The sequence below is a fragment of the Nuphar pumila genome, chromosome 17 (assembly GCF_984573655.1).
Source record: "Nuphar pumila chromosome 17, dmNupPumi1.hap1.1, whole genome shotgun sequence".
Taxonomy (NCBI): Eukaryota; Viridiplantae; Streptophyta; class Magnoliopsida; order Nymphaeales; family Nymphaeaceae; genus Nuphar; species Nuphar pumila.
The window spans coordinates 67,052,130-67,072,461 of record NC_143265.1 but is presented as its reverse complement, the minus strand read 5'-3'; the positions used below and the strand labels follow the sequence as shown (position 1 = coordinate 67,072,461).

Here is a 20,332-nt window from a genome sequence, read left to right as displayed (position 1 = left end):
CACGTCCAATCCTAATCCCACTATCCCAGCCGTTTACATTCCAACCGTACAGGGTCCAACTGGAACTGCTATACGAAAAGCCACACCCGAGACATAAGGATTGCATAAATCAGACCTGGTCCGGATTCATATTTGAATTTGGATCAACCATCATCTGGACTGCCACTCCCTCATCCTGCATTATTTCCGCGCGCGGACCCATCGTCTCTTTTTAATTGGATGAGTTTTGTTTTTGGTGATTTTGCAAATCTGAGGAAGAAAAAGTAACCGCTCATTTAGTCCTTCATTCTCTGCATAAGACTAATTTTCATATCCACTTGGTACTACTACTCTCTTCCTTCTTCTCTGCTGCGCATTTGGTGTTTTGCTGCGACAGCAGCAAGAAGAAGAACAACAAGAAGAAGGAGAAGAAGAATGGTGGCTCTGTCGATCAAGGGCATCCGTCTGGAAGGGTTGGGTCAGATTGTGGCCGCCGTAGCAGCTGCCTTCGTCGTCCGCATCATCACCGCTCCGGGCCCCGAACTCCCGTCCGGCGTTGAAGAAGCCGAAGCCGAGGCCGACGCCGACGCCGACGCCGACGCCGACGCCGGCGAAAACGAAGGGTCGGCGGAGGCGCCACCGCCTCCCGGGAAAGTTGTGCCGGTGACTCTGCAATGGAGAAGTATCACTTTTTCCTTATTGGACAAGTCCGGGAAAACGGTAAAGCTTCTTCGTCCTTGCTGGTTCTGTTCTGATTTTTCTACATAGTTACGCTAAGATGGTGTTTGGATGCACACTTTGTCCAAATAAATGGGATGTTCGGTTGTGGACCGTAATTTTGATAAGTTTAATGAGGAAAGTTAGTTTTATAGATAGGATTCTTGATGAATGTTTGGCTTGATGATCGAAAGGAATGAAAGATCATCATGGACTTGGTTTCTGGAAATTGATGAAAGCGAACCGTTTTTTGCCTGTCTTTCCAAGTATTTTGGAAGTCACTGAATCTGATTTAAGTATCCTAAAAATCCTGTATATTGTAAATTTTTAGATGATTCTAATACACATCGTAAAGTAGAGAACTTTGTTTGTCTTGATCGAACGAAGATGCGGCATCGATAATTTTCTTCAGCATACACTACGGTCCTGTTTAGGAGCCTTGCATTTGTAACAGTTATACGGGTGAACCCGAATCGAAGGGCGTCAGCTGTAACCCAATAAATGTCCATGGACAGATTTTTGATTCACAGGCTCTTGCCTTTCACCCTTGGTATTCTGCGATTCTTAGATCTCAGAAATTTTATCATGTATTCTAACATGGCCTTGAAAACCCTTTTGTAACACTTGAAAGGTGGTTGGATCCAATGGAAAAGTTTCCCTTCAACTCAAGGGTTGCATATTATCTTATGTTTAATTTCATTTTATGTTACATATTAAACTCTCAAAATCTTGAGAGACATGTAACTGTTGGAGGTGACCCTCCCTAACGGTTACCATATGACCACATATTCTCAACATCTTATACTTGGTCATAAGGGGCAATTTATACTACCAAGCTTACTCTCACTTTTGGGTTTTGCATTGGTATACTATCTTGAGTTGTATTCTATTTACACAATTATTGTGGACTTTATATAATTATTATTTTAAATTTATATTCAAATGAGATATATAAATCAAACATACCTGACTCCCATTTGACTCACTTGTCTAGGAAAAACGTTTTCAGTGCCCGCCTTTGTCAAGAGATCGACTACCATGTCACTTATGAAACATAATCCATGTCGTGCACATATTGATATTTGACCTCAATATGTTTACTTTTAGAGCTAGCTGCTCCTATATAAATTAGATGTATGGCAGCTTTGTTATCACAATAAATTTGAACCGGATATCTTGGAATATCCAATTTCAAATAATTTAAGAAGTGATTTCTCAAAACGCCAAATGTAACAACCATGTTATAAGCTATATATTCAGCTTCCTGAGTATTTTGTGCCACACACCCTTGCTTTTTGCATGACCATGCAACTTTCCCACCTCCTAAAATAAGCACATAGTCAGAGGTGAATTTTGTTTCATCTTTATCACAACAAAATCTGCATCCAAATAACCCACAAGCGTTAGTCTATCTGCTTGATAGCATATCTTGAGTTTTTTTTGTCCCCTTTAGATACTAAAATATTCTTTTCACTGCTTTCTAATGAGAAAAATCGGGATTGCTCTGGTATCTGCTTACTAGGATCACTGCAAAGCTTAAATCTGGTATAATGCATAACTTAAGATAATTAGGCTTCAACTTGTTTGTGCATAAGGAATATTTAATTTCTCTCCCCCACCTTTTGGGCAATCATTTTTGCTTAATCTCAAAGCTTTAATTATAGGAGCTGACTTTGCCTTGGTATTATCTAGTCTAAATTTCCTTAAAATATGGTCAAAATAGTTTTCTTGACTTAGGCTCAATAATCTCGATTTTCTATTTCTTTACATTTTAATACCTAGGATATACGATGCTTCATCTCAAATTGAGAACTCAACCAGGACTTGGCTTCATTTATCAATTCTATGTCATTTCCTGCAATTAATATATCATCAACATAGAGGGACAAAATTGGAAATTTACTCCTACTTTTCTTGGCATATATAAGAGTCTAACTTATTTTTCTTCATAACCCAATTTGGTTATAGTTTTATGGAAGGTCAAATACCGCTGCCTAGTTGTAAGTTTAAGCTCATACAATGATTATTCAATTTGTATACTTTATTTTCTTAACGTTCAATTTCAAAGCCTTTTGGTTGTTGCATATATATGTTCTCTTTCAGTTTACTATTTCATAAGGCTGTTTTTACATCCATTTGATATAGATCAAGATTAAAATAAGCCATCAATGCCAATTTTATACGAATTAAAGCTAATTTTGCTACAAGAGAATATGTTTCTTTATAATCTATTCTTTCACGTTGAGAGTAACTTTTTGCAACCAATCTTGCCTTGAACTTATCAATAGTTCTATTGGTTTTAAGTTTCTTTTTGAGAACCCACTTACTATCAATTGCCTTACAACCCTCAGGCAATGTAGTTAATTCCCAAACTCCATTTATTTCTATAGTCTAACTCATCTTTCATTGCCTCTATCTAATATTTAGATTCATTTGAGGCAATAACATCATGAAAACTTAAATTATTAATGGTTTTATTCATGTCCATAGAATAACATACCTCTTCACTTAAGTATAAGTAATAATCATTTAAATAAGATGGAAGAACTCTTAATCTTTTCTAACAAACTATAGGTTGTGGAGACTGCTCGTCATTCATAACTGAATCATGTTGCTCAGGTTCTCAAGTTGGTACCATTGAATCATTTAAAATATCAAGGAGGACATCAACTTCTTTCGGATTAAAACTATATTTATTATTTTCTAAAAATTCAACTTCTTTGCTTTCTATAAATCCTTTCTCAGGATTATATAACCTAACCCCGTTGATTCTTTTGGGTACCCATAAAAATACACTTGATAGTTTTACTATCTAACTTGTCCCTTAATTGACTAGGGATTCATATATGCATTGACAACCTCCACCATGGTTTTAAAACCCAGTGACTCAGGACTCGACTCGTTCTTTATTGACTCGTGACTCGGCAGGTCAATTCGGTGACTCAGACCAGGTTTTGTTAACTTTTGATTTTAAAAGAAAACAATATATAAATTATCATTTAAATATATAAAGGTTTGTAGAATGACTTAATTACTAGTTTAATTGATTAATAAGTAAAATAACATTAAGTAAAACTATATCTAATTTATAATTACTCATCTAATAGCAAGAAATCGAACAACCAAGCAAAACAATAATTCAATATTTCAATAAAACAAGTCCTAAAGTAAAGTTAAGTTAAAAACTTACAAGAGTAAGACTAAAAACTAAAGTAAAGATAACCATACTTGAGCAATCTGCAATGCATTTCAGCAATCAACTCTCACTTTTCAGTTTTGACTTCAATTTGTACTCGTATTGCATCATATGTAATCTGCAAATTTAATGAGTGACAACAATTCTAATTTTTTATGTACCTACTCTTAATATATTGAAAATTTAGAAATCATCACATGATAACCTAAAGATGTTGAGTAAAGTTGTAAACCATTCACCACAATTTAGTACAACTGTACAAGTAAGAAATATAAAGTATAAACCATGGTTTTAAAACTCGCTGAGTCAACTCGGTGACTTGGCTGACTCGTTTCGGCTCGGCCCTCCAATGAGTCAACTCGGCAAGCTAAACTCGTTCTGAGAAAACTCGGCCTTAACTCGGGCGAGTTTTGAGCACTTTTTTCTTTTTTCATTTTTCATTTTTCAAAGGCTATGGGCATTTTTTTCATATGTAAGTGTTCATTTTTCAAAGAACAAATAGCATAATAAAAATAGGCTTACCAACTTAATATAAAATCACAAAATTAGTAAAAGTCAATCAAATTTCACATGTCCATCATTCATTCCTTTTGGTAGCTCCAGGTAAGGAATCAAACCCAGTACCCCTTAATGAACATAGAGTGAATCCACTAATCCAGCTAACATAACTGATCCCTCATGCAACCATCTCTGAGACCTACACAATAGTTGGCAGCCAGCCTGTTCAAAACCAACAACATAAAATGCTCACATTTATCATTATAATATATATACATCACAACATTCTCATTATCCAAAGCTTATATGCATTTATGTGCAGATATATAAGGCATGGTCCAATCAACTCTACATCAGAAACATACTTACAAATATCAAGATAAAGTTCAATGTTCCCAAAATTTTGCAAGGATTTTCTAAGGCCCTGCAACACAACAGCTATGTCCATATATTCAAGATGTAAACCATGATCGAGCATGGCTATTAAAGTTCTTGAAGCTAGTAATTAAGTCATTCTTTATATATTGTCTTGAAAGTCTTGCTCCTGCTTGTGTAGTTTCTTTAGTAAATGTGAGATTTGAATTAAGAGCAGTTTTACTTGATGTTATTTTACTTATTAATCAATTAAACTAGTAATTAAGTCATTCTACAAACCTTTATATGTTTAATTGACAATTTATATATTGTCTTTGTTTTAAAATCAAAAGTTAACAAAACCCGGTCCGAGTCACCGAGTTGACCCGCCGAGTCACGAGTCAATAAAGAACGAGTCGAGTTCCGAGTCACGGGTTTTAAAACCTTGGTATAAACTATAAAGCATAAGGCCCATGACCATATAACACAATTACAAAGTTCATAAGTATAAAGTTAATAATCATAACACAATGACAAAGTCTATCACCAAATTGATACCAAAAAAATCAAATTTTAAACATCCACAATTCATCCACTTTTGCAAAATATGATATCTCAAGTCAAGAGTCAAATCTCAAATAGAGGCGAAGTGCTATTATTTGGAACTTCATTTGAATCAATTCTTGAGTTGGAAGTAAAAATTAATGGCTGAATTGGAGTACTAGTGGTTGCATTTTTCCTTGCATTTTCATCTTCAACTCCATCACTACCTTCATCATCAATAAGATTAACTTATTCAATGTTGTTTCATTGATGAAGATCACTTGAACAAAAGCATCAAGATTATGCTTTTGGGAATCATTCATCAAGCCCAGAACTCGCCCGAATCAAGCTAAGTCAATGTCGAGTCAGGTCGAGTCAATGCCGAGTTACAGCCGAGTCTTCGCAAACTGAGTTTACCTTGCCGGGTTGACTCGCTGGAGGTCCAAGCCAAGCCGAGTCACAGAGTTGACTCGTCGAGTTTTAAAACCTTGACCTCCACTTTCGTAGATGACTAAGATCTCACTTCCTGCTAGTCTACTGTTAAAAATGTATATATATATATATAATATAAATAATATGTATATGTATTATGTAGATATGTACGTATGTATACATATATGTATTTATATGTATATATATAACTAGGTTAATTTATTTTAAACTTTTTTTGTTCTTTTTGAACTAGTCAACACTTGTTGACTAGTAAAAAAATAGAGTTGTTGGGAGAGGTCCAACGGTTCTAAATAGAGCCATTGGACCTCTCCAATGACTCTTTGGAGGTCCCCATTTTTGTGTATATATAGGGGTGAAACCCCTCTCTTGTGTAATGCTTCTTGCATGAATTCTACATCAATAAAATATTACTTTTTATATTTGTGAGTATTCTTTGTGTGCCCCTTTAGAGGGTTTTGTGAGTGAGCCTATTTGTGGTTCTTTGTATGTTTACTTTGGTGTTTTGGTGGACCTTATTGTGGCTATTTTGTGTGTCCACTTTGGTGATTTGGTGAACATCGTTAGAGGCTCTCATTTCCTTACATGGTATTAGAGCTTGGTGATCAAGCTGATTTTTTGGTGCATTGGGAAGCATGCCACTCAAAGCTTGAAGGTGTTGAAGCTGTTTGGTAATTCCTGTTCAAGTGCTTGTGAGACCGTGATTGTGTTTCAAGTGATAAATTGGTGGTGCTCACTTGGTGGTGGAGGAGTGCTCGTGCTCTTAATCGGTGGTGCTTACTTGGTGGTGGAGTACTCGTGCTCTTCACTTTGCCTTCCTCCTTTCTCTTCTTCCTCTTCTTTATTCTTTTCTTCGTGTTCTATCTTCTTTAGCCCTTGTAACAATAGATGACAATGAAAATGTCACCATAAAACCCATCAAACTCAATGATTTTAATGATATAACATGAGATTCAATCATTAAACACCTCATATAGGAAAAAAGGTTGTGAGGACTAGTGGATGAGACCGATCCGGAACCCAAGCTAATGCTTACAAAAGTAGAAGGTGAGAAAGAAGTACTTCTTACATAGGTATAAAAAAAAAAACAAGGCAAATGGACACCTATGAGAAGAAATAAAAGGAATGGAGAATGAGGCAAGACAAGATTATGTTTGACTTATTAGTAGTGTTGATATTAAGAAGTGCTCTATATGGCGACTTGAATAAGGAGTACCAGAGCAGAGAGAGAGAGAGAGAGAGAGAGAGAGAGAGAGAGAGAGAGAGAGAGAGAGAGAGAGAACTCGTTAATTATGATTAGGGCTAATCTCTATGTTAAATAGAGAGAGGCCAATGCAAAAATTTACATACAAGTCCCTCATTAAACAAGAAATATCAAATAACCTATAGTTTAAGAAAACTTAAACTTAAAACCTCTTAATCTCAACACTCCCCCTCAAGCTGGAGCATAGATATCAATCATGCTCAGCTTGTCACAACATTTTGAGAAATTTGGTCTAGCAAGAGGCTTTATAAACATATCTGCAGCTTGGTCCTCCGACTTTAGATATTTGGTAGTGATATGACCAACTTGAACCATATCTCTTACATAGTGGCAATCAACCTCAATATGCTTTGTCCTCTCATGAAAGACAGAATTGTTCGCTATATATGTGCCAGCCTTATTATCACATATCATGGTCATAGGAGAGGAAACCTTCACTTGAAGATCATGTAGAACAGTACGAACCCACATTAATTCAGCAGTTGTTTGGGCCATAGCCCTATATTCTGATTCTGCACTCGACCTAGAAACCACATTTTGCTTATTACTTCTCCATGAAATTAAGTTATCTCCCAAAAACACAGAATCCTGTGGTAGATTTTCTATCCACTATAGATCCTGCATAGTCAGCATCAGAGTAAGCCACTATCTCCAGAGTTCCACCTTTTTTAAATAATAACCCTTTTCCAAGAGAAGATTTTAAATACCTGAGAATCATTATAGCTGCATTCCAGTGTACCTCAGTTGGTTTGTCCATAAATTGGCTAACTTTGCTTACTACTAAAGCAATATCAGGCCTAGTCACAGTTATATATAGTAGCTTCCCTACTAGTGAGCGATAGCTTTTACTATCAACCGATTTCGACCCTTCTTCAAACAACTGAACTTTATAATCCATGAGAATATTAGCTGGTTTAGCTCCCAACATTCCAGTTTCCTTTAATAAGTCAAGAACATACTTCCGTTGAGACAAAACCATCCCTTTACGGCTCCTGGCAACTTCTATACCCAAAAAATATCTTAGTGAACCAAGGTCTTTTGTAACAAAGTGTTTTTGAAGATGAACCTTTGTGGCTTCAATATCTTTCACATCATCTCCTGTAAGAATGATGTCATCCACATATACCACCATAACAACTATGCCTGAGTTAGTTTTCTTGATAAATAGTGTATGATCTGCCGCTGACCTATTAAAACCAAAGCGTGACATCACTTCAAACAACTTTTGAAACCATGCACACAGACTTTGTTTCAAGCCATAAATCGCCTTTCTCAATTTACACACCTTCTGACATGCCCCCTCAACCTCGAATCCTGGAAGTTGTTGCATGTAAACTGTTTCAGATAGATCCTTATATAGAAATGCAGTTTTCACATCTAATTGACACAAGCTCCAACCATGATGAACAACTACTGAGAGAACAAGACGAATGATGCCCATCCGTGCAACAGGAGAAAAAGTTTAAAAGAAATCAATACCATAAGTCTGAGTATACCCTTTTGTTACTAATCTGGCCTTGTACCTTTCAATAGAACCATCCGATTTGTACTTTATTGTATATACCCATTTGCATCCAACAATGTCAGCATCCACTGGGGAATCAACTAGATCCCATGTATGCCGAGACAATAAAGCATCCATTTCTTCTTGCATAACCAGCTTCCACCTGTTATCTAGCTCTGCCTGTTGATAGTTCAGAGGAATAGTTTCAACAGATAAGGCTGAAATAAAAGTTTTCATATGATTTCCAATTCTGACATCGGAGACAAAATAAGATATGGGATATAAGGTACATTGTCGTGTCCCCTTTCGTAGAGCGATTGGCCTGTTATCATCATCATGAAGATCACTATTGTCAGTAGTACTTACCTCAAGAGAAGAAGAAGATGAAGGCACTGGAGGAGGTGGAGCTCTACGCACATATACCAATGGAGGATTATTAAATCGTGAAGAGGATGAAGTTTGGTTAGGTAATGAGGGCACATATTCCAAAGGAAAAGAAGGTATAGGAAATGAAAAATACTCAGCTGGATCAACTTGCATTGGGGAACCGGTACTAGAGTAATATGGAATGGATTCCAAGAAAGATACATCCGCACTGACATACTCTCGGCGAGAAATTAGATCATAACATCGATATCCCTTTTGATTTTTTGATAACCTATAAATATGCATTTTGCAGCTTGAGCAACTAATTTATCACGGTCAGGGCCAAGTTTGTGTACAAAACAAACACATCCAAATATTTTTGGTGAGAAAGAGAAGAGTGGGGCATTAGGTTTTAGGATATGTAATGGAATTTGATCACCCACAGAAGATGAAGGCATGCGGTTGATCAGATAACAAGCAGTGATAATCGTATCACCCCAATATAACGCAGGAACATTGGATTGTATCATAAGGGTCCGTGCGACATCAAGCAGGTGCCTGTGTTTTCGCTCAGCCACCCCATTTTCTTGAGATGAATAGGCATAGGTAGTTTGGGGTTGAATGCCATGATCTTGGTAAAATTGTAACAAGACTTTTGATTTAAACTCAAGAGCATTATCAGTGCGAACAATTTTGACAACAGATTCAAACTGAGTTTTTATTTCAAGAATTAAGGATTTGATAATAATTGGAACTTCAGATCATTGTTTTATTAAAAACACCCACGACAACTTAGAAAAATCATCAACAATAACAAGGTAATATCTACACTGAGTCCTAGTAGGAATCTTACTAGGACCCCATACATTTGCATGAAGAAGTTCAAAAACTTTATGATTGGATCGACTCTAACTCGAAGGGAACGAACTTCAATGATGCTTGCCCAACTGACATGCTTCACACTGAAATGATGTAGTAGAAGGAATTTGAGGAAAGATATAACGAAGCTTTGACAATGAAGGATGACCAAGACGACGATGCCACTGAACATGACTGAATGAGTGTTCCACTACAGCATAAACATTACCCACTAGATGATGTAGGTAGTAGACTGTTAAATTATGTAAATCAAACTTGTAATTTCATATATATATTTTATATATATAAGGTAATACATATACATAGATTATATATATGTATATGTATTTACCTATTATATATATAAAATATATATATATTCCTATTTTAGTCTTAGGGGTAGTTTAGGCATTTTACACATATTCTTTTTTTATGAATATGTTTTTGTATTTTCATAGGATAAAGGTTGGGTGGATGAAATGGAAAAGTGCAACTGGAGTGTTGTGCGATCGTAGAATGCCATTGCGGTTGAAGGGAAAGTTTTATAGGACGACTATTAGACCCGCTTTACTATATGGTACGGAATGTTGGGCTGCCAAGAGACATCATATTCAAAAAATGAGTGTAGCTGAGATGCAGATGCTTAGATGGATGTGTGGAAATACAATAAAAGATAAGATTCAGAACGAGGAGATACGTAAGAAGGTAGGTGTTGCACCCATTGAAAATAAGATGCGAGAGAATCGTTTACGGTGGTTTGGACATATTCGGCGAAGGCCTAATGATGCTCCAGTTAGAAGGTTGGAGAAATGGAAAAATATATTAGTTAAAAGAGGTCGGGGTAGGCCTAGGAAGACTTGGATGGAGATGACAGGAAAGGATATGAATGCTTTGAACCTCACCGAGGACATGGCATTGGATAGAAATGATTGGAGGAAAAGGATTCTTGTGGAAGACCCAAAATGAATTTCTTTTTTGGTTCATATCGCTGACCCCAATTGTTTTGGGATGAAGGCGTAGTTGTTGTTGTTGTTGTTGTTTTTGTATTTTCTTTTCTTTTAATGCATTGTACCTACCTTGGGAGGGGCCCAACACACTAGTCGTTGGACCCCTCCAACGGTCACATTTGTGACCGTTGGAGGGGCTCCAACGACTATGTGGAGCCCCTTCCAAGGTCTCCTAATGCCCTATAAATATGGGCACTCCCTCTTGTATTTCTCTCAAGGGTGTTGGGGTTTATTGCCCAACCTTTTTATTGTTTATGAAACTTATGAGTGCATTTGCACATTTGTGATTTTCGTGTTTTGTGCTTTTTGTGCACAAGTGTTCCAAGTGTTCTTGGTGTGTGTATGTTCATACATTTATATCGTTTCATCGACTATAGTATCTTGTTAAAGATACTTTTACATGGTATCAGAGCCTCGTTGAAGAAGAAGTAATTGCGATTTTTCCTCCGTTTGAGTATCTTGAAAAGCATGCCTTCAAGCTTTTTGAGATTGAAGTGGATCATCTTCTTCGGGCAATACTTTAGAAGCCTCTTTTATCAAGAAAGACGCGGAAAATACTTAAGGTACATATTATTTCTTGTCTTCTTTCCTCTCTAATGGGCGAAAAAGACTCCCATTTCTCTCTTGGGTTTAAGCTTAATGGCTCAAACTATCATATTTGGGCCGGTAATATGGAAGCCCATATTAAAGGAAATGGGCTTTGGGGTTACATTCATGGTTCAATACCGGAACCGGAACCCAAAATCACCATCATTGAAGTAGGGGATATTAAGATCCTTGAAGGGGATGAGAGACTAAAGGCTCTTGAAAAATATTCAAAAAAGCATGATGATTGGGAAATGAAGAACTTCAAGATCTTATCTTGGATTTTTTCATCCGTTGAGACCAAGATTAACGCCAATATCATCAAATTTAAAAAAGCTTCCGAAGCTTGGTTGTATCTTGAGAAAATGTACACTTCAAAAGACTTATCTCACAAGTACTTTCTCCAAAAGAGGGCTTTAACCCTCCAACAAAATGATATGACCATTCGGGAGTACTTTGCCGAATTATCCTCTATTTGGGACGAGCTTGCCATCCTTGAACCAAAATGGAGTGAAGAAGCTATCGAGTTAAGGCACAAACAACTTGAGGAAGACCGATTCTTCAATTTTCTAAACGGTCTTAGACCCGAATTTGAACAAGTTCGGTCCTCTCTTCTCTTCGCCTTTACATCTCCCTCCCTTGAAGATGTTATCACCAAGCTAAGTGGTGAAGAAACCCGTATGGGGATTAGCAAGAATAATCCTAGCATTCTTGTTACCTCTTCCGCTCAAGAAGATGGTGAATTGGTTAATGCCGTGTCAAGACCGGGGAATAACGTGAAGACCTATAGACCTCCTCATTTCAAGAACCAAAGAGGGAATAATCGATATGGCAAGAGGGACTATAGCAAGTTGACTTGCCACTTTTGTAAAGAACCGGGACATATCAAACCTATATGTCCTAAATGGAAGAAATTTATTGCAACGGCTATGGCATCCCAAGCGGAAGAACGACCTTCATCAAGTGAGCCTCTTTCTCTTCAACAAATCGTAGATGCTTTGCAACCTCTTCTCAAGTGGGGCATTTCCGGAGCCACTATGTCATCTTCTTCCCCCGGTATGACATCTTGGCTTTTAGATTCCGGGGCATCCTTTCACATGACCCCAAGTACTTGCTCCCTTTCAAATTTTTCTAAAAATACTCTTTCATCCTTTGTCTCAACCGTGGATGGAACACCTCTTGAGATTAAAGGAATAGGCAATTTTGAAAGACAAGATTTTTTTGTTCCAAAAATTCATCTTATCCCAAAACTTAATTTAAATCTTCTTTCCGTCTCCCAACTCTCGGACCATGGTTGCGATATAAAGTTCTCTTCTAATAAATGTTGGATACAGGATCGCCAGTCCGGGAGATTGATTGGGGAAGGCTCTAGAAGAGGAGACCTCTACTACGTTGATTTTCTTCAAGTTCCCAAGAGTCAATTTTGTAATGTTGTTCAAAACAAAGATATTCATGTATGGCATAAGAGATTGGGTCATCCCAATATTGTTAAAATCTCCTATTTGCCTTTTATTAAACATCTTTGTAAAAGTGATTTTATATGTAATGAATGTATTCTTGGGAAAATGAAGTGTTTGCCTTTTTCTCAAAGATCCATGTTTACGACAAAACCTTTTGAAATTGTTCATTCTGATGTATGGGGTCCTGCTCCTGTAATGTCAAAAGGAGGATTTTCATACTATGTGATTTTTGTGGATGACTATACTAGGTTTTGTTGGATTTATTTCCTTAAACATAAACATGAAGTTTTCTCAACTTTTAAAAGCTTTCATATGATGATTCTAAATCAATTCAATGGATCCCTAAAAATCCTTAGGTCCGACTCTGGAGGAGAATACCTCTCAAATGAATTCAAAAGTTACCTTGAAAATTTTGGTATTCTTCACAAAAAATCTTGTCCGAAACCCCCCCAACAAAATGGGTTAGCCGAACGAAAGCATAGGCACATCATTGAAACAACTAGAACTTTACTCATTTCACAAAACATTCCAAAGAATCTCTGGGCTGAGGCAGCCCTTACCTCTGTCTATCTGATAAACAGACTTCCATCGAAAAATTTAGGCAAAATTTCTCCCTTCGTAAAATTATACGAGAAGGAACCTGATTATAGCAAGTTGAGGGTCTTTAGATGTAAATGTTTTGTTCTTACTGATAAGAATGAAAAACTTTCTCCTAAGGCCATTCCTTGTGCCTTTCTTGGCTATTCTGAAACCCAAAAGGGTTTTCGTTGTTATGATGTCAAAAGTGATAAACTATATGTTTCCAGAAATGTGAGTTTTTTGGAAAATCTTAGTGGATTCGAACGTGGTGAATCTCATAATGAGAATGTGGACTATTCTTTTCTATTTGATTTACTGAATAAAAATAATGACTCTAGTGATGATGAGTCAGATCAAGGTAACTTAAATGAATTTGAATATGAGGAAAACGTCCCTTTGTTTCCTTCATCACATCAACATACTGATGAAGGGTTACCTAGAGACCATATCACCTATACTCATAGAAATCAAAACAACTTTAGAAGTGCTCTTGAAAGATATGATGATACTGGTCCAAGTGCTTCTCAGAACGAAGTAATTCCTCGTAGAACCGAAAGAAGTAGAAAGACTCCTTCTAGGTTTATTTCCTATGACTCTTTTTCACCTAAATATAGAGTATGTCTTAGTGCCATTCATTCTTATATAAAACCTAGAAATTTTGAAGAAACACAAAAGTTTCCTGAATGGATTAGCGTAATGAACAATGAACTTGAAGCTCTGAGAAAAGCTAAAACTTGGGAGCTTCAAAATCTTTCTAAAGGTAAGAAAACAATAGGGTGCAGATGGGTCTTCAAGGTAAAGACTAAAAGTGACGGATCCCTTGAAAGATATAAGGCTCGTTTGGTTGCAAAAGGATATAGTCAAGAGTATGGTATTGACTATGAAGAAACTTTTGCTCCTGTAGCTCGTATGGTCATTGTCCGATGTCTTATAACCGTTGCTTCTATCAACAAATGGAACATCTATCAAATGGATGTTAAAAATGCTTTTCTAAATGGTGATTTAAACTAAGAAGTTTATATGGATGCTCCACCTGGAATGGAGACTCCCAAGGGAAAAGTGCTTCGTCTTCAAAAACCACTTTATGGCCTAAAACAAGCCCCCAAGGCCTGGTATGATAGGTTTAACTCTGTAATGATCGAAAATGGATTTGTTTCTTGCTTTACAGACACTGCTCTATTTGTTAGAAAATCCAATGCAGGGATTGTGATTTTATTATTATATGTTGATGACATGCTCATCACTGGGAGTGATTCTAACGGGGTTAAAAGCATAAAATCTATCTTGAAAGATAAATTTGAAATGTCTGATTTGGGTTTTCTAACTTACTTTTTGGGGATTGAAGTAGCATACTCTCCTAGAGGTTACTTCTTATCTCAAACTAAGCTTGCTTCTGAGATCATTGACAGGTCAGGTATTACAGATGAGAAGCTTTGCGAAACTTCTGCAGTAGTTGGGGCAAAAATGAAAATTGATGATGGAGTTCCTCTTTCGGATCCTACACCCTACAGACAGCTTGTAGGATCTTTGATGTATCTGAGTATTACCAGACCAGATATATCCCATGCAGTCCATACTGCAAGTCAGTTTCAGCATGCGCCTACATCAGTTCACATGAGTACCATCTTGCGAGTCGTAAGATACATAAAGGGTACTCTACATAAGGGAGTTTTTTGTCCTCTTCATCCGATTTAAAATTGATTGCTTATACTGACTCTGATTGGGGAGGTGACCCAAATAACCGTCACTCCACCACTGTTTTTTGTGTATTCTTAGGAGATTCACTAATTTCGTGGAGATGCAAGAAGCAACAAAAGGTGTCGCTCTCCTCAACTGAAGCTGAATATCGTGCTATGGCAACTACTACCATGGAGATTGTTTGGATCCATCAACTGCTGGAAGACATGGGGATCACAATTGAAGGGCCCACCAAGCTGTGTTGCGATAACAAGAGTGCAATCTACATTGCAAAAAATCACACCTTTCATGAGTGGACTAAACACATCGAAATGGACTGTCACTATGTTCGTGAAGCATATCTCCGGGGAGTCATTGATCTCCCTTATGTCACGTCTGAATACCAGTTGACAAATTTCTTTACTAAAGCCTTGTGCGCCCCGCGGTTCAACTTCCTTCTTGGCAAACTATCGATCATCTTGCCCTAAGTTTGAGGGAGGGTGTTAAATTATGTAAATCAAACTTGTAATTTCATATATATAAGGTAATACATATACATATATTATATATATGTATATGTATTTACCTATTATATATATAAAAAATATATATATATATATATATATTCCTATTTTAGTCTTGGGGGTAGTTTAGGCATTTTACACATTCTTTTTTATGAATATGCTTTTTGTATTTTCTTTTTCCTTTTATTTTTCTTTTTTATTTTCTTTTCTTTTAATGCATTGTACCTACCTTGGGAGGGGCCCAACACACTAGTCGTTGGACCCCTCCAACGACTATGTGGAGCCCCTTCCAAGGTCTCCTAATGCCCTATAAATATGGGCACTCCCTCTTGTATTTCTCTCAAGGGTGTTGGGGTTTATTGCCTAACCTTTTTATTGTTTATGAAACTTATGAGTGCATTTGCACATTTGTGATTTTCGTGTTTTGTGCTTTTTGTGCACAAGTGTTCTTGGTGTGTATGTTCATACATTTATATCGTTCCATCGACTATAGTATCTTGTTAAAGATACTTTTATATAGACTCCATTTTCTTCATAGCCTCCACCAATCTTCTTCCCCGGGACGGCTATGCACAAAGTGGCATTGATAACATGGAACGCATTTGAAGATGCGCTTGAAGAGCTTCCGCTAGGCAGCTGTTCACGGGGTAGCGCACAGGGCCAATATTCTGATTCAGTACATTGAAAGTGTTGGTGGGTGGCTTGTGGCCGTTAGTCTGGCCATATTGGCTAGTCTAGCGTGCTACAGGTTGCGAGCTATTCCATGTCCGTGGCAAAAGTGGCTATGAGATAGCGATTAGAAGGCTTGTGGCGGCAAGGAGGACCGTTGCGCCGCATGGGCTTTTTGAGCGAAAATTAGCCCGTGACAAATATCAGCAAATCCTGAAAATGACAACCCATCGGATCAAATATCACTCTACAGTTTAGTTCTTTTGTAAGGCAACTAACAGAGAGTAAACTTTGAGGAAAGTTGGGAGCATAAAGAACATTTTTCAACTGTAAGGTGGAGGATATAGAAATATTTCCTTGACGAATGAGACTCCTCGATGAACAATAATATCCTTCAGATTTGAAAAGACAAGCGAATTTCCACACAAAGGTCTGGATGCACCAGAGTCAATAATCTACTTACTATCATTCAGATGAAGATGATTCCCTGTTGAGTAGGCAACACCGACTACAGGAGAGGAGGAGCTCGAAAGGCGAAGTGCTATCAGCTCATCATATTCTGCTCGACTGAGGGTAATACTGTCACTTGAAGAGGTATTATCATGTGCATTTGTTGCCTCTAGTGTAGTAACATTTACTTTTGGAGTATTTGACTTTGATGAAGAAGAGGTTGGCCGACCATGCTTATCCCAGCAACGATCTTCTAAATGTCCAGATTTTCCACAAAATGTACATTGAAGTTTTCCTCTGCCTCCCATACCTCTGCCACGACCTCGTCCTCTGATACTCTGAATATTTCCACGCCCATAACCAGATAAGACAGCTAGGGCAGATGACTGAGACACAGGTTGAGATTGTGGAAGAGAGATCGCAAGTCTACTCAGACGATTGTATGCATCAACAAGAGTAGGTACATCTGATCCAGTCAACATTTGGACTTTTGCAACAGAGAATTCTGAAGATAAACCTGTGAGAAACCGAGCAACCATAGTCTGTTCTTGATGATCCTTTTGCTTCGAACAACAAAGAGGCCTGTGAGCATTGCGTCTTTCAAACGTAGCTTTGACGGAGGCATAGTACTGGGCCAAGGTCTGATCTCCCTGCTACAAATTATATATCTCCTGTTCGACTTGCAGGATACGACTCACATTAGTCTCTTGTGAGTACGTATCTCGAAGATTGTCCCACATTTGTTTGGCTGTATTATAGTAAATTAGACCATCTGCAATATGGGGTTCGACACTATTCATGATCCATGACATAACGATGTCATTATCTTCGTCCCAAGTAACATATTTTCCCATATTTTCATTGAGTTCATTTTCCAACAAAATATGTTTTCTACGATATCCAAATACCGACATCATAAAAGTTCTGGACCACCTGGCATAGTTAGTTTCATTCAATCTCACAGAAGAACCATACGAGAAGGGATTTGCAAAAGCCTTATACTCCCCAATATATTCATTTTTGGAATCACATTTCGAAGTTTCACCCATACTGAATATTTGATGCTATTACAACTGCCAAAACAAAATCCAGATTCACTCACTTGAACAACGTGTTTTATAATCACACGTCAGCCAAGTCCACGACTACACAAAGGTTGCCACACCAGAAATAAATTCACGACAAGCTACAATTGACACAGAAAGCAGCGTGTTTCACAATCACGCATCAACCAATACCACGACCGCACCTGACTATTCAACTCATGTCAGACACAATGGGAAAAACAACTCAGAAATATAGATCTGAGAAAGCCAGAACAGCGTCCAACATGACAACTTGTTCATGGTCTGATTTTAGCACCTGCACTCAACACATAAATCCCACGACAACCAAATTTTTTTTCCACAAAACAAGGAATCACACTTGCTGCTTCCATGACAAAAAAATAATATTAGCATGTTGCTTCCACGACACACAGGTTACGCCTGCTAAAAAAAAAACTTCCACGAAAACAGGAACCACGACTATTGTTTCCACGACACAGAAATTTACAAAAAACTGATTAAAAGGCTGCTTCCATTTGCTTCCATGGCACAAAAATCACGCTTGAAAAAAAAATCCCTTCCACGAAACAGAAAATCACGCCTGCTCTTCCTTAACTCCCAGCTACAATCGATCTGTAGATCTGATTACAGATCTGTGTCATGACGATAGTCAGACATCAGATCTGTGATCAGATCTATACAATTAGATAAGGAAAAAATAACCACACCTGTTTACGATTTGGTGTAGAACGATCACGTTTTCAGGCTCTCGAGATCCACTGCTCTGATACCATGTGGCGACTTGAATAAGGAGCACCTGAGCTGAGAGAGAGAGAGAGAGAGAGAGAGAGAGAGAGAGAGAGAGAGAGAGCTCGTTAATTTTGATTAGGGCTAATCTCTATGTTAAATAGAGAGAGGCCAATGTAAAAATTTACATACAAGTCCCTCATTAAACAAGAAATATCAAATAACCTACAGTTTAAGAAAACTTAAACTTAAAACCTCTTAATCTCAACACTCTAGTCTAGTTAAATTTGAACATGCAAATAAACCATGGAATTATCTTAAGAGAATGTTTTCTCATAAAGATATTGCACATGTGTGCAATTTGCAAGACAAAATCCGAAATATGACTCAAGGGGACAAGAGTATTAGAGAATACTATAATGAATTGTCCAAGTTTTGGGAAGAGTTGGCTTTCTTGAACTAAAATGTCATTATCCCAAAGATATAAAACTCCGCCAAAATCAAATAGATGCAGAGCATTTTTACAAATTCATCAATGGATTGAGGTCGAAATTTGAATCCAACAAATCCATTCTTCTTCATCGAGAGAAAGTTTCCTCAATTGAAGACACTATAGAGGAATTAAGTATGGAGGAAAATAGGCTTAAAAAGAGGATTTCTCAGAGTGATGATGACTCGGTTTTAGCCGTATCTAGACTGAAAAACTATGTTCATACCTACAAACCAGTGCACTATGGAAGGCCAAACAATTAGTATAATGGAAAACAAGACAATGAGTATGAGAAAAGAAAAGTTATTTATTATTATTGTTATAAATCGGGATGTGTAAAAAACTATTGTCCTCAATTAAAAAGGCCTTATGAGAAGAAGGTTGCCTCAGTTGGTCCTCCACAAGATTCAAGTGATGTAAAAAATGCTCAAAACTCATCTATTGAGAACATGTCCTTGACACAACCATAGGAGGCTCTTCAACCTCTACTCAAAGGATCATCCTCATCAATTGGAGCCTCGGTTTCTTCCTTTGGCTTCTCTGATCATGGTAAATCTCTTTGGCTTCTTGACTTAGGTGCATCATTTCATATGATACCAAATAGTGATATGTTATATATATATATATACACGTATACATATTTATATATATATATAAATATTGTAATTTCTTTGTATTGCCCGATAGGAGCATTTTGTTCGTTTCCAATGTATAATAAGTTGTTTATTAGAAACAACTTATCTTTTTTATTTTTCTTTATATTTTTTTATCTTTTTCTTTTTTTAATTTTTGAGCATTGGGGCCCCAACGGTCATATTTATTACCATTGGGAGCTCCCCAACGACTCCAAGGGTGTGGAGCTCCCAATGGCTCCTCCTCCCCTTGTTTGTGTATATATAGGGGTGTTCCCCCTTCACTTTATGTATTGTTCTCCCACTCATTCTCTTAATAATATTATTCCTTTTGGCTTTTGTCATTATTCTTTTGTGGATTTATGTGTGTGCACTTAAAGTGCTTGTGTACTCTCTTTTGTTTTTGTCCATTGTTGGACTTGTAAGTATTCTACACTTAATATTTGTATTTTCGCTTATTTCATTACATGGTATCAGAGCCATTTGGGTTCTCTTAATCTTGGAAGCATTTTTCTTATGATGATTAAAGATCGTGACAAAGGTACTATTATTTTCTCGTCTCAATCTTCTTCTTATTGTCACAGAGCATGAATCAAGAGTGAAGCTTTCCTTCAAGTTTAATAGATCAAACTACTTAATGTGGGCATCGGCCATGGAAAATCATCTAAGAGGAAAGAAACTTTTGGGGCTTTGTGATGGGAACCTCTCTTGAACCATCTTTGAAGCTCAACAAAATT

General features: G+C 37.2%; 1 protein-coding gene across 1 annotated transcript in view; it reads left to right on the top strand.

Annotated features, from left to right (window-relative positions):
* Positions 1-236: 236 nt before the first annotated feature.
* The window catches only part of ABCG7 (ABC-2 type transporter family protein), a 135,923-nt gene continuing 115,827 nt past the window's right edge, over positions 237-20,332 (top strand). The window contains exon 1 of the mRNA XM_089993905.1: positions 237-699. Coding sequence (XP_089850031.1) covers positions 415-699 — 285 coding nt within the window. The 5' untranslated portion in view covers positions 237-414. The remainder of the gene's footprint in view (positions 700-20,332) is intronic.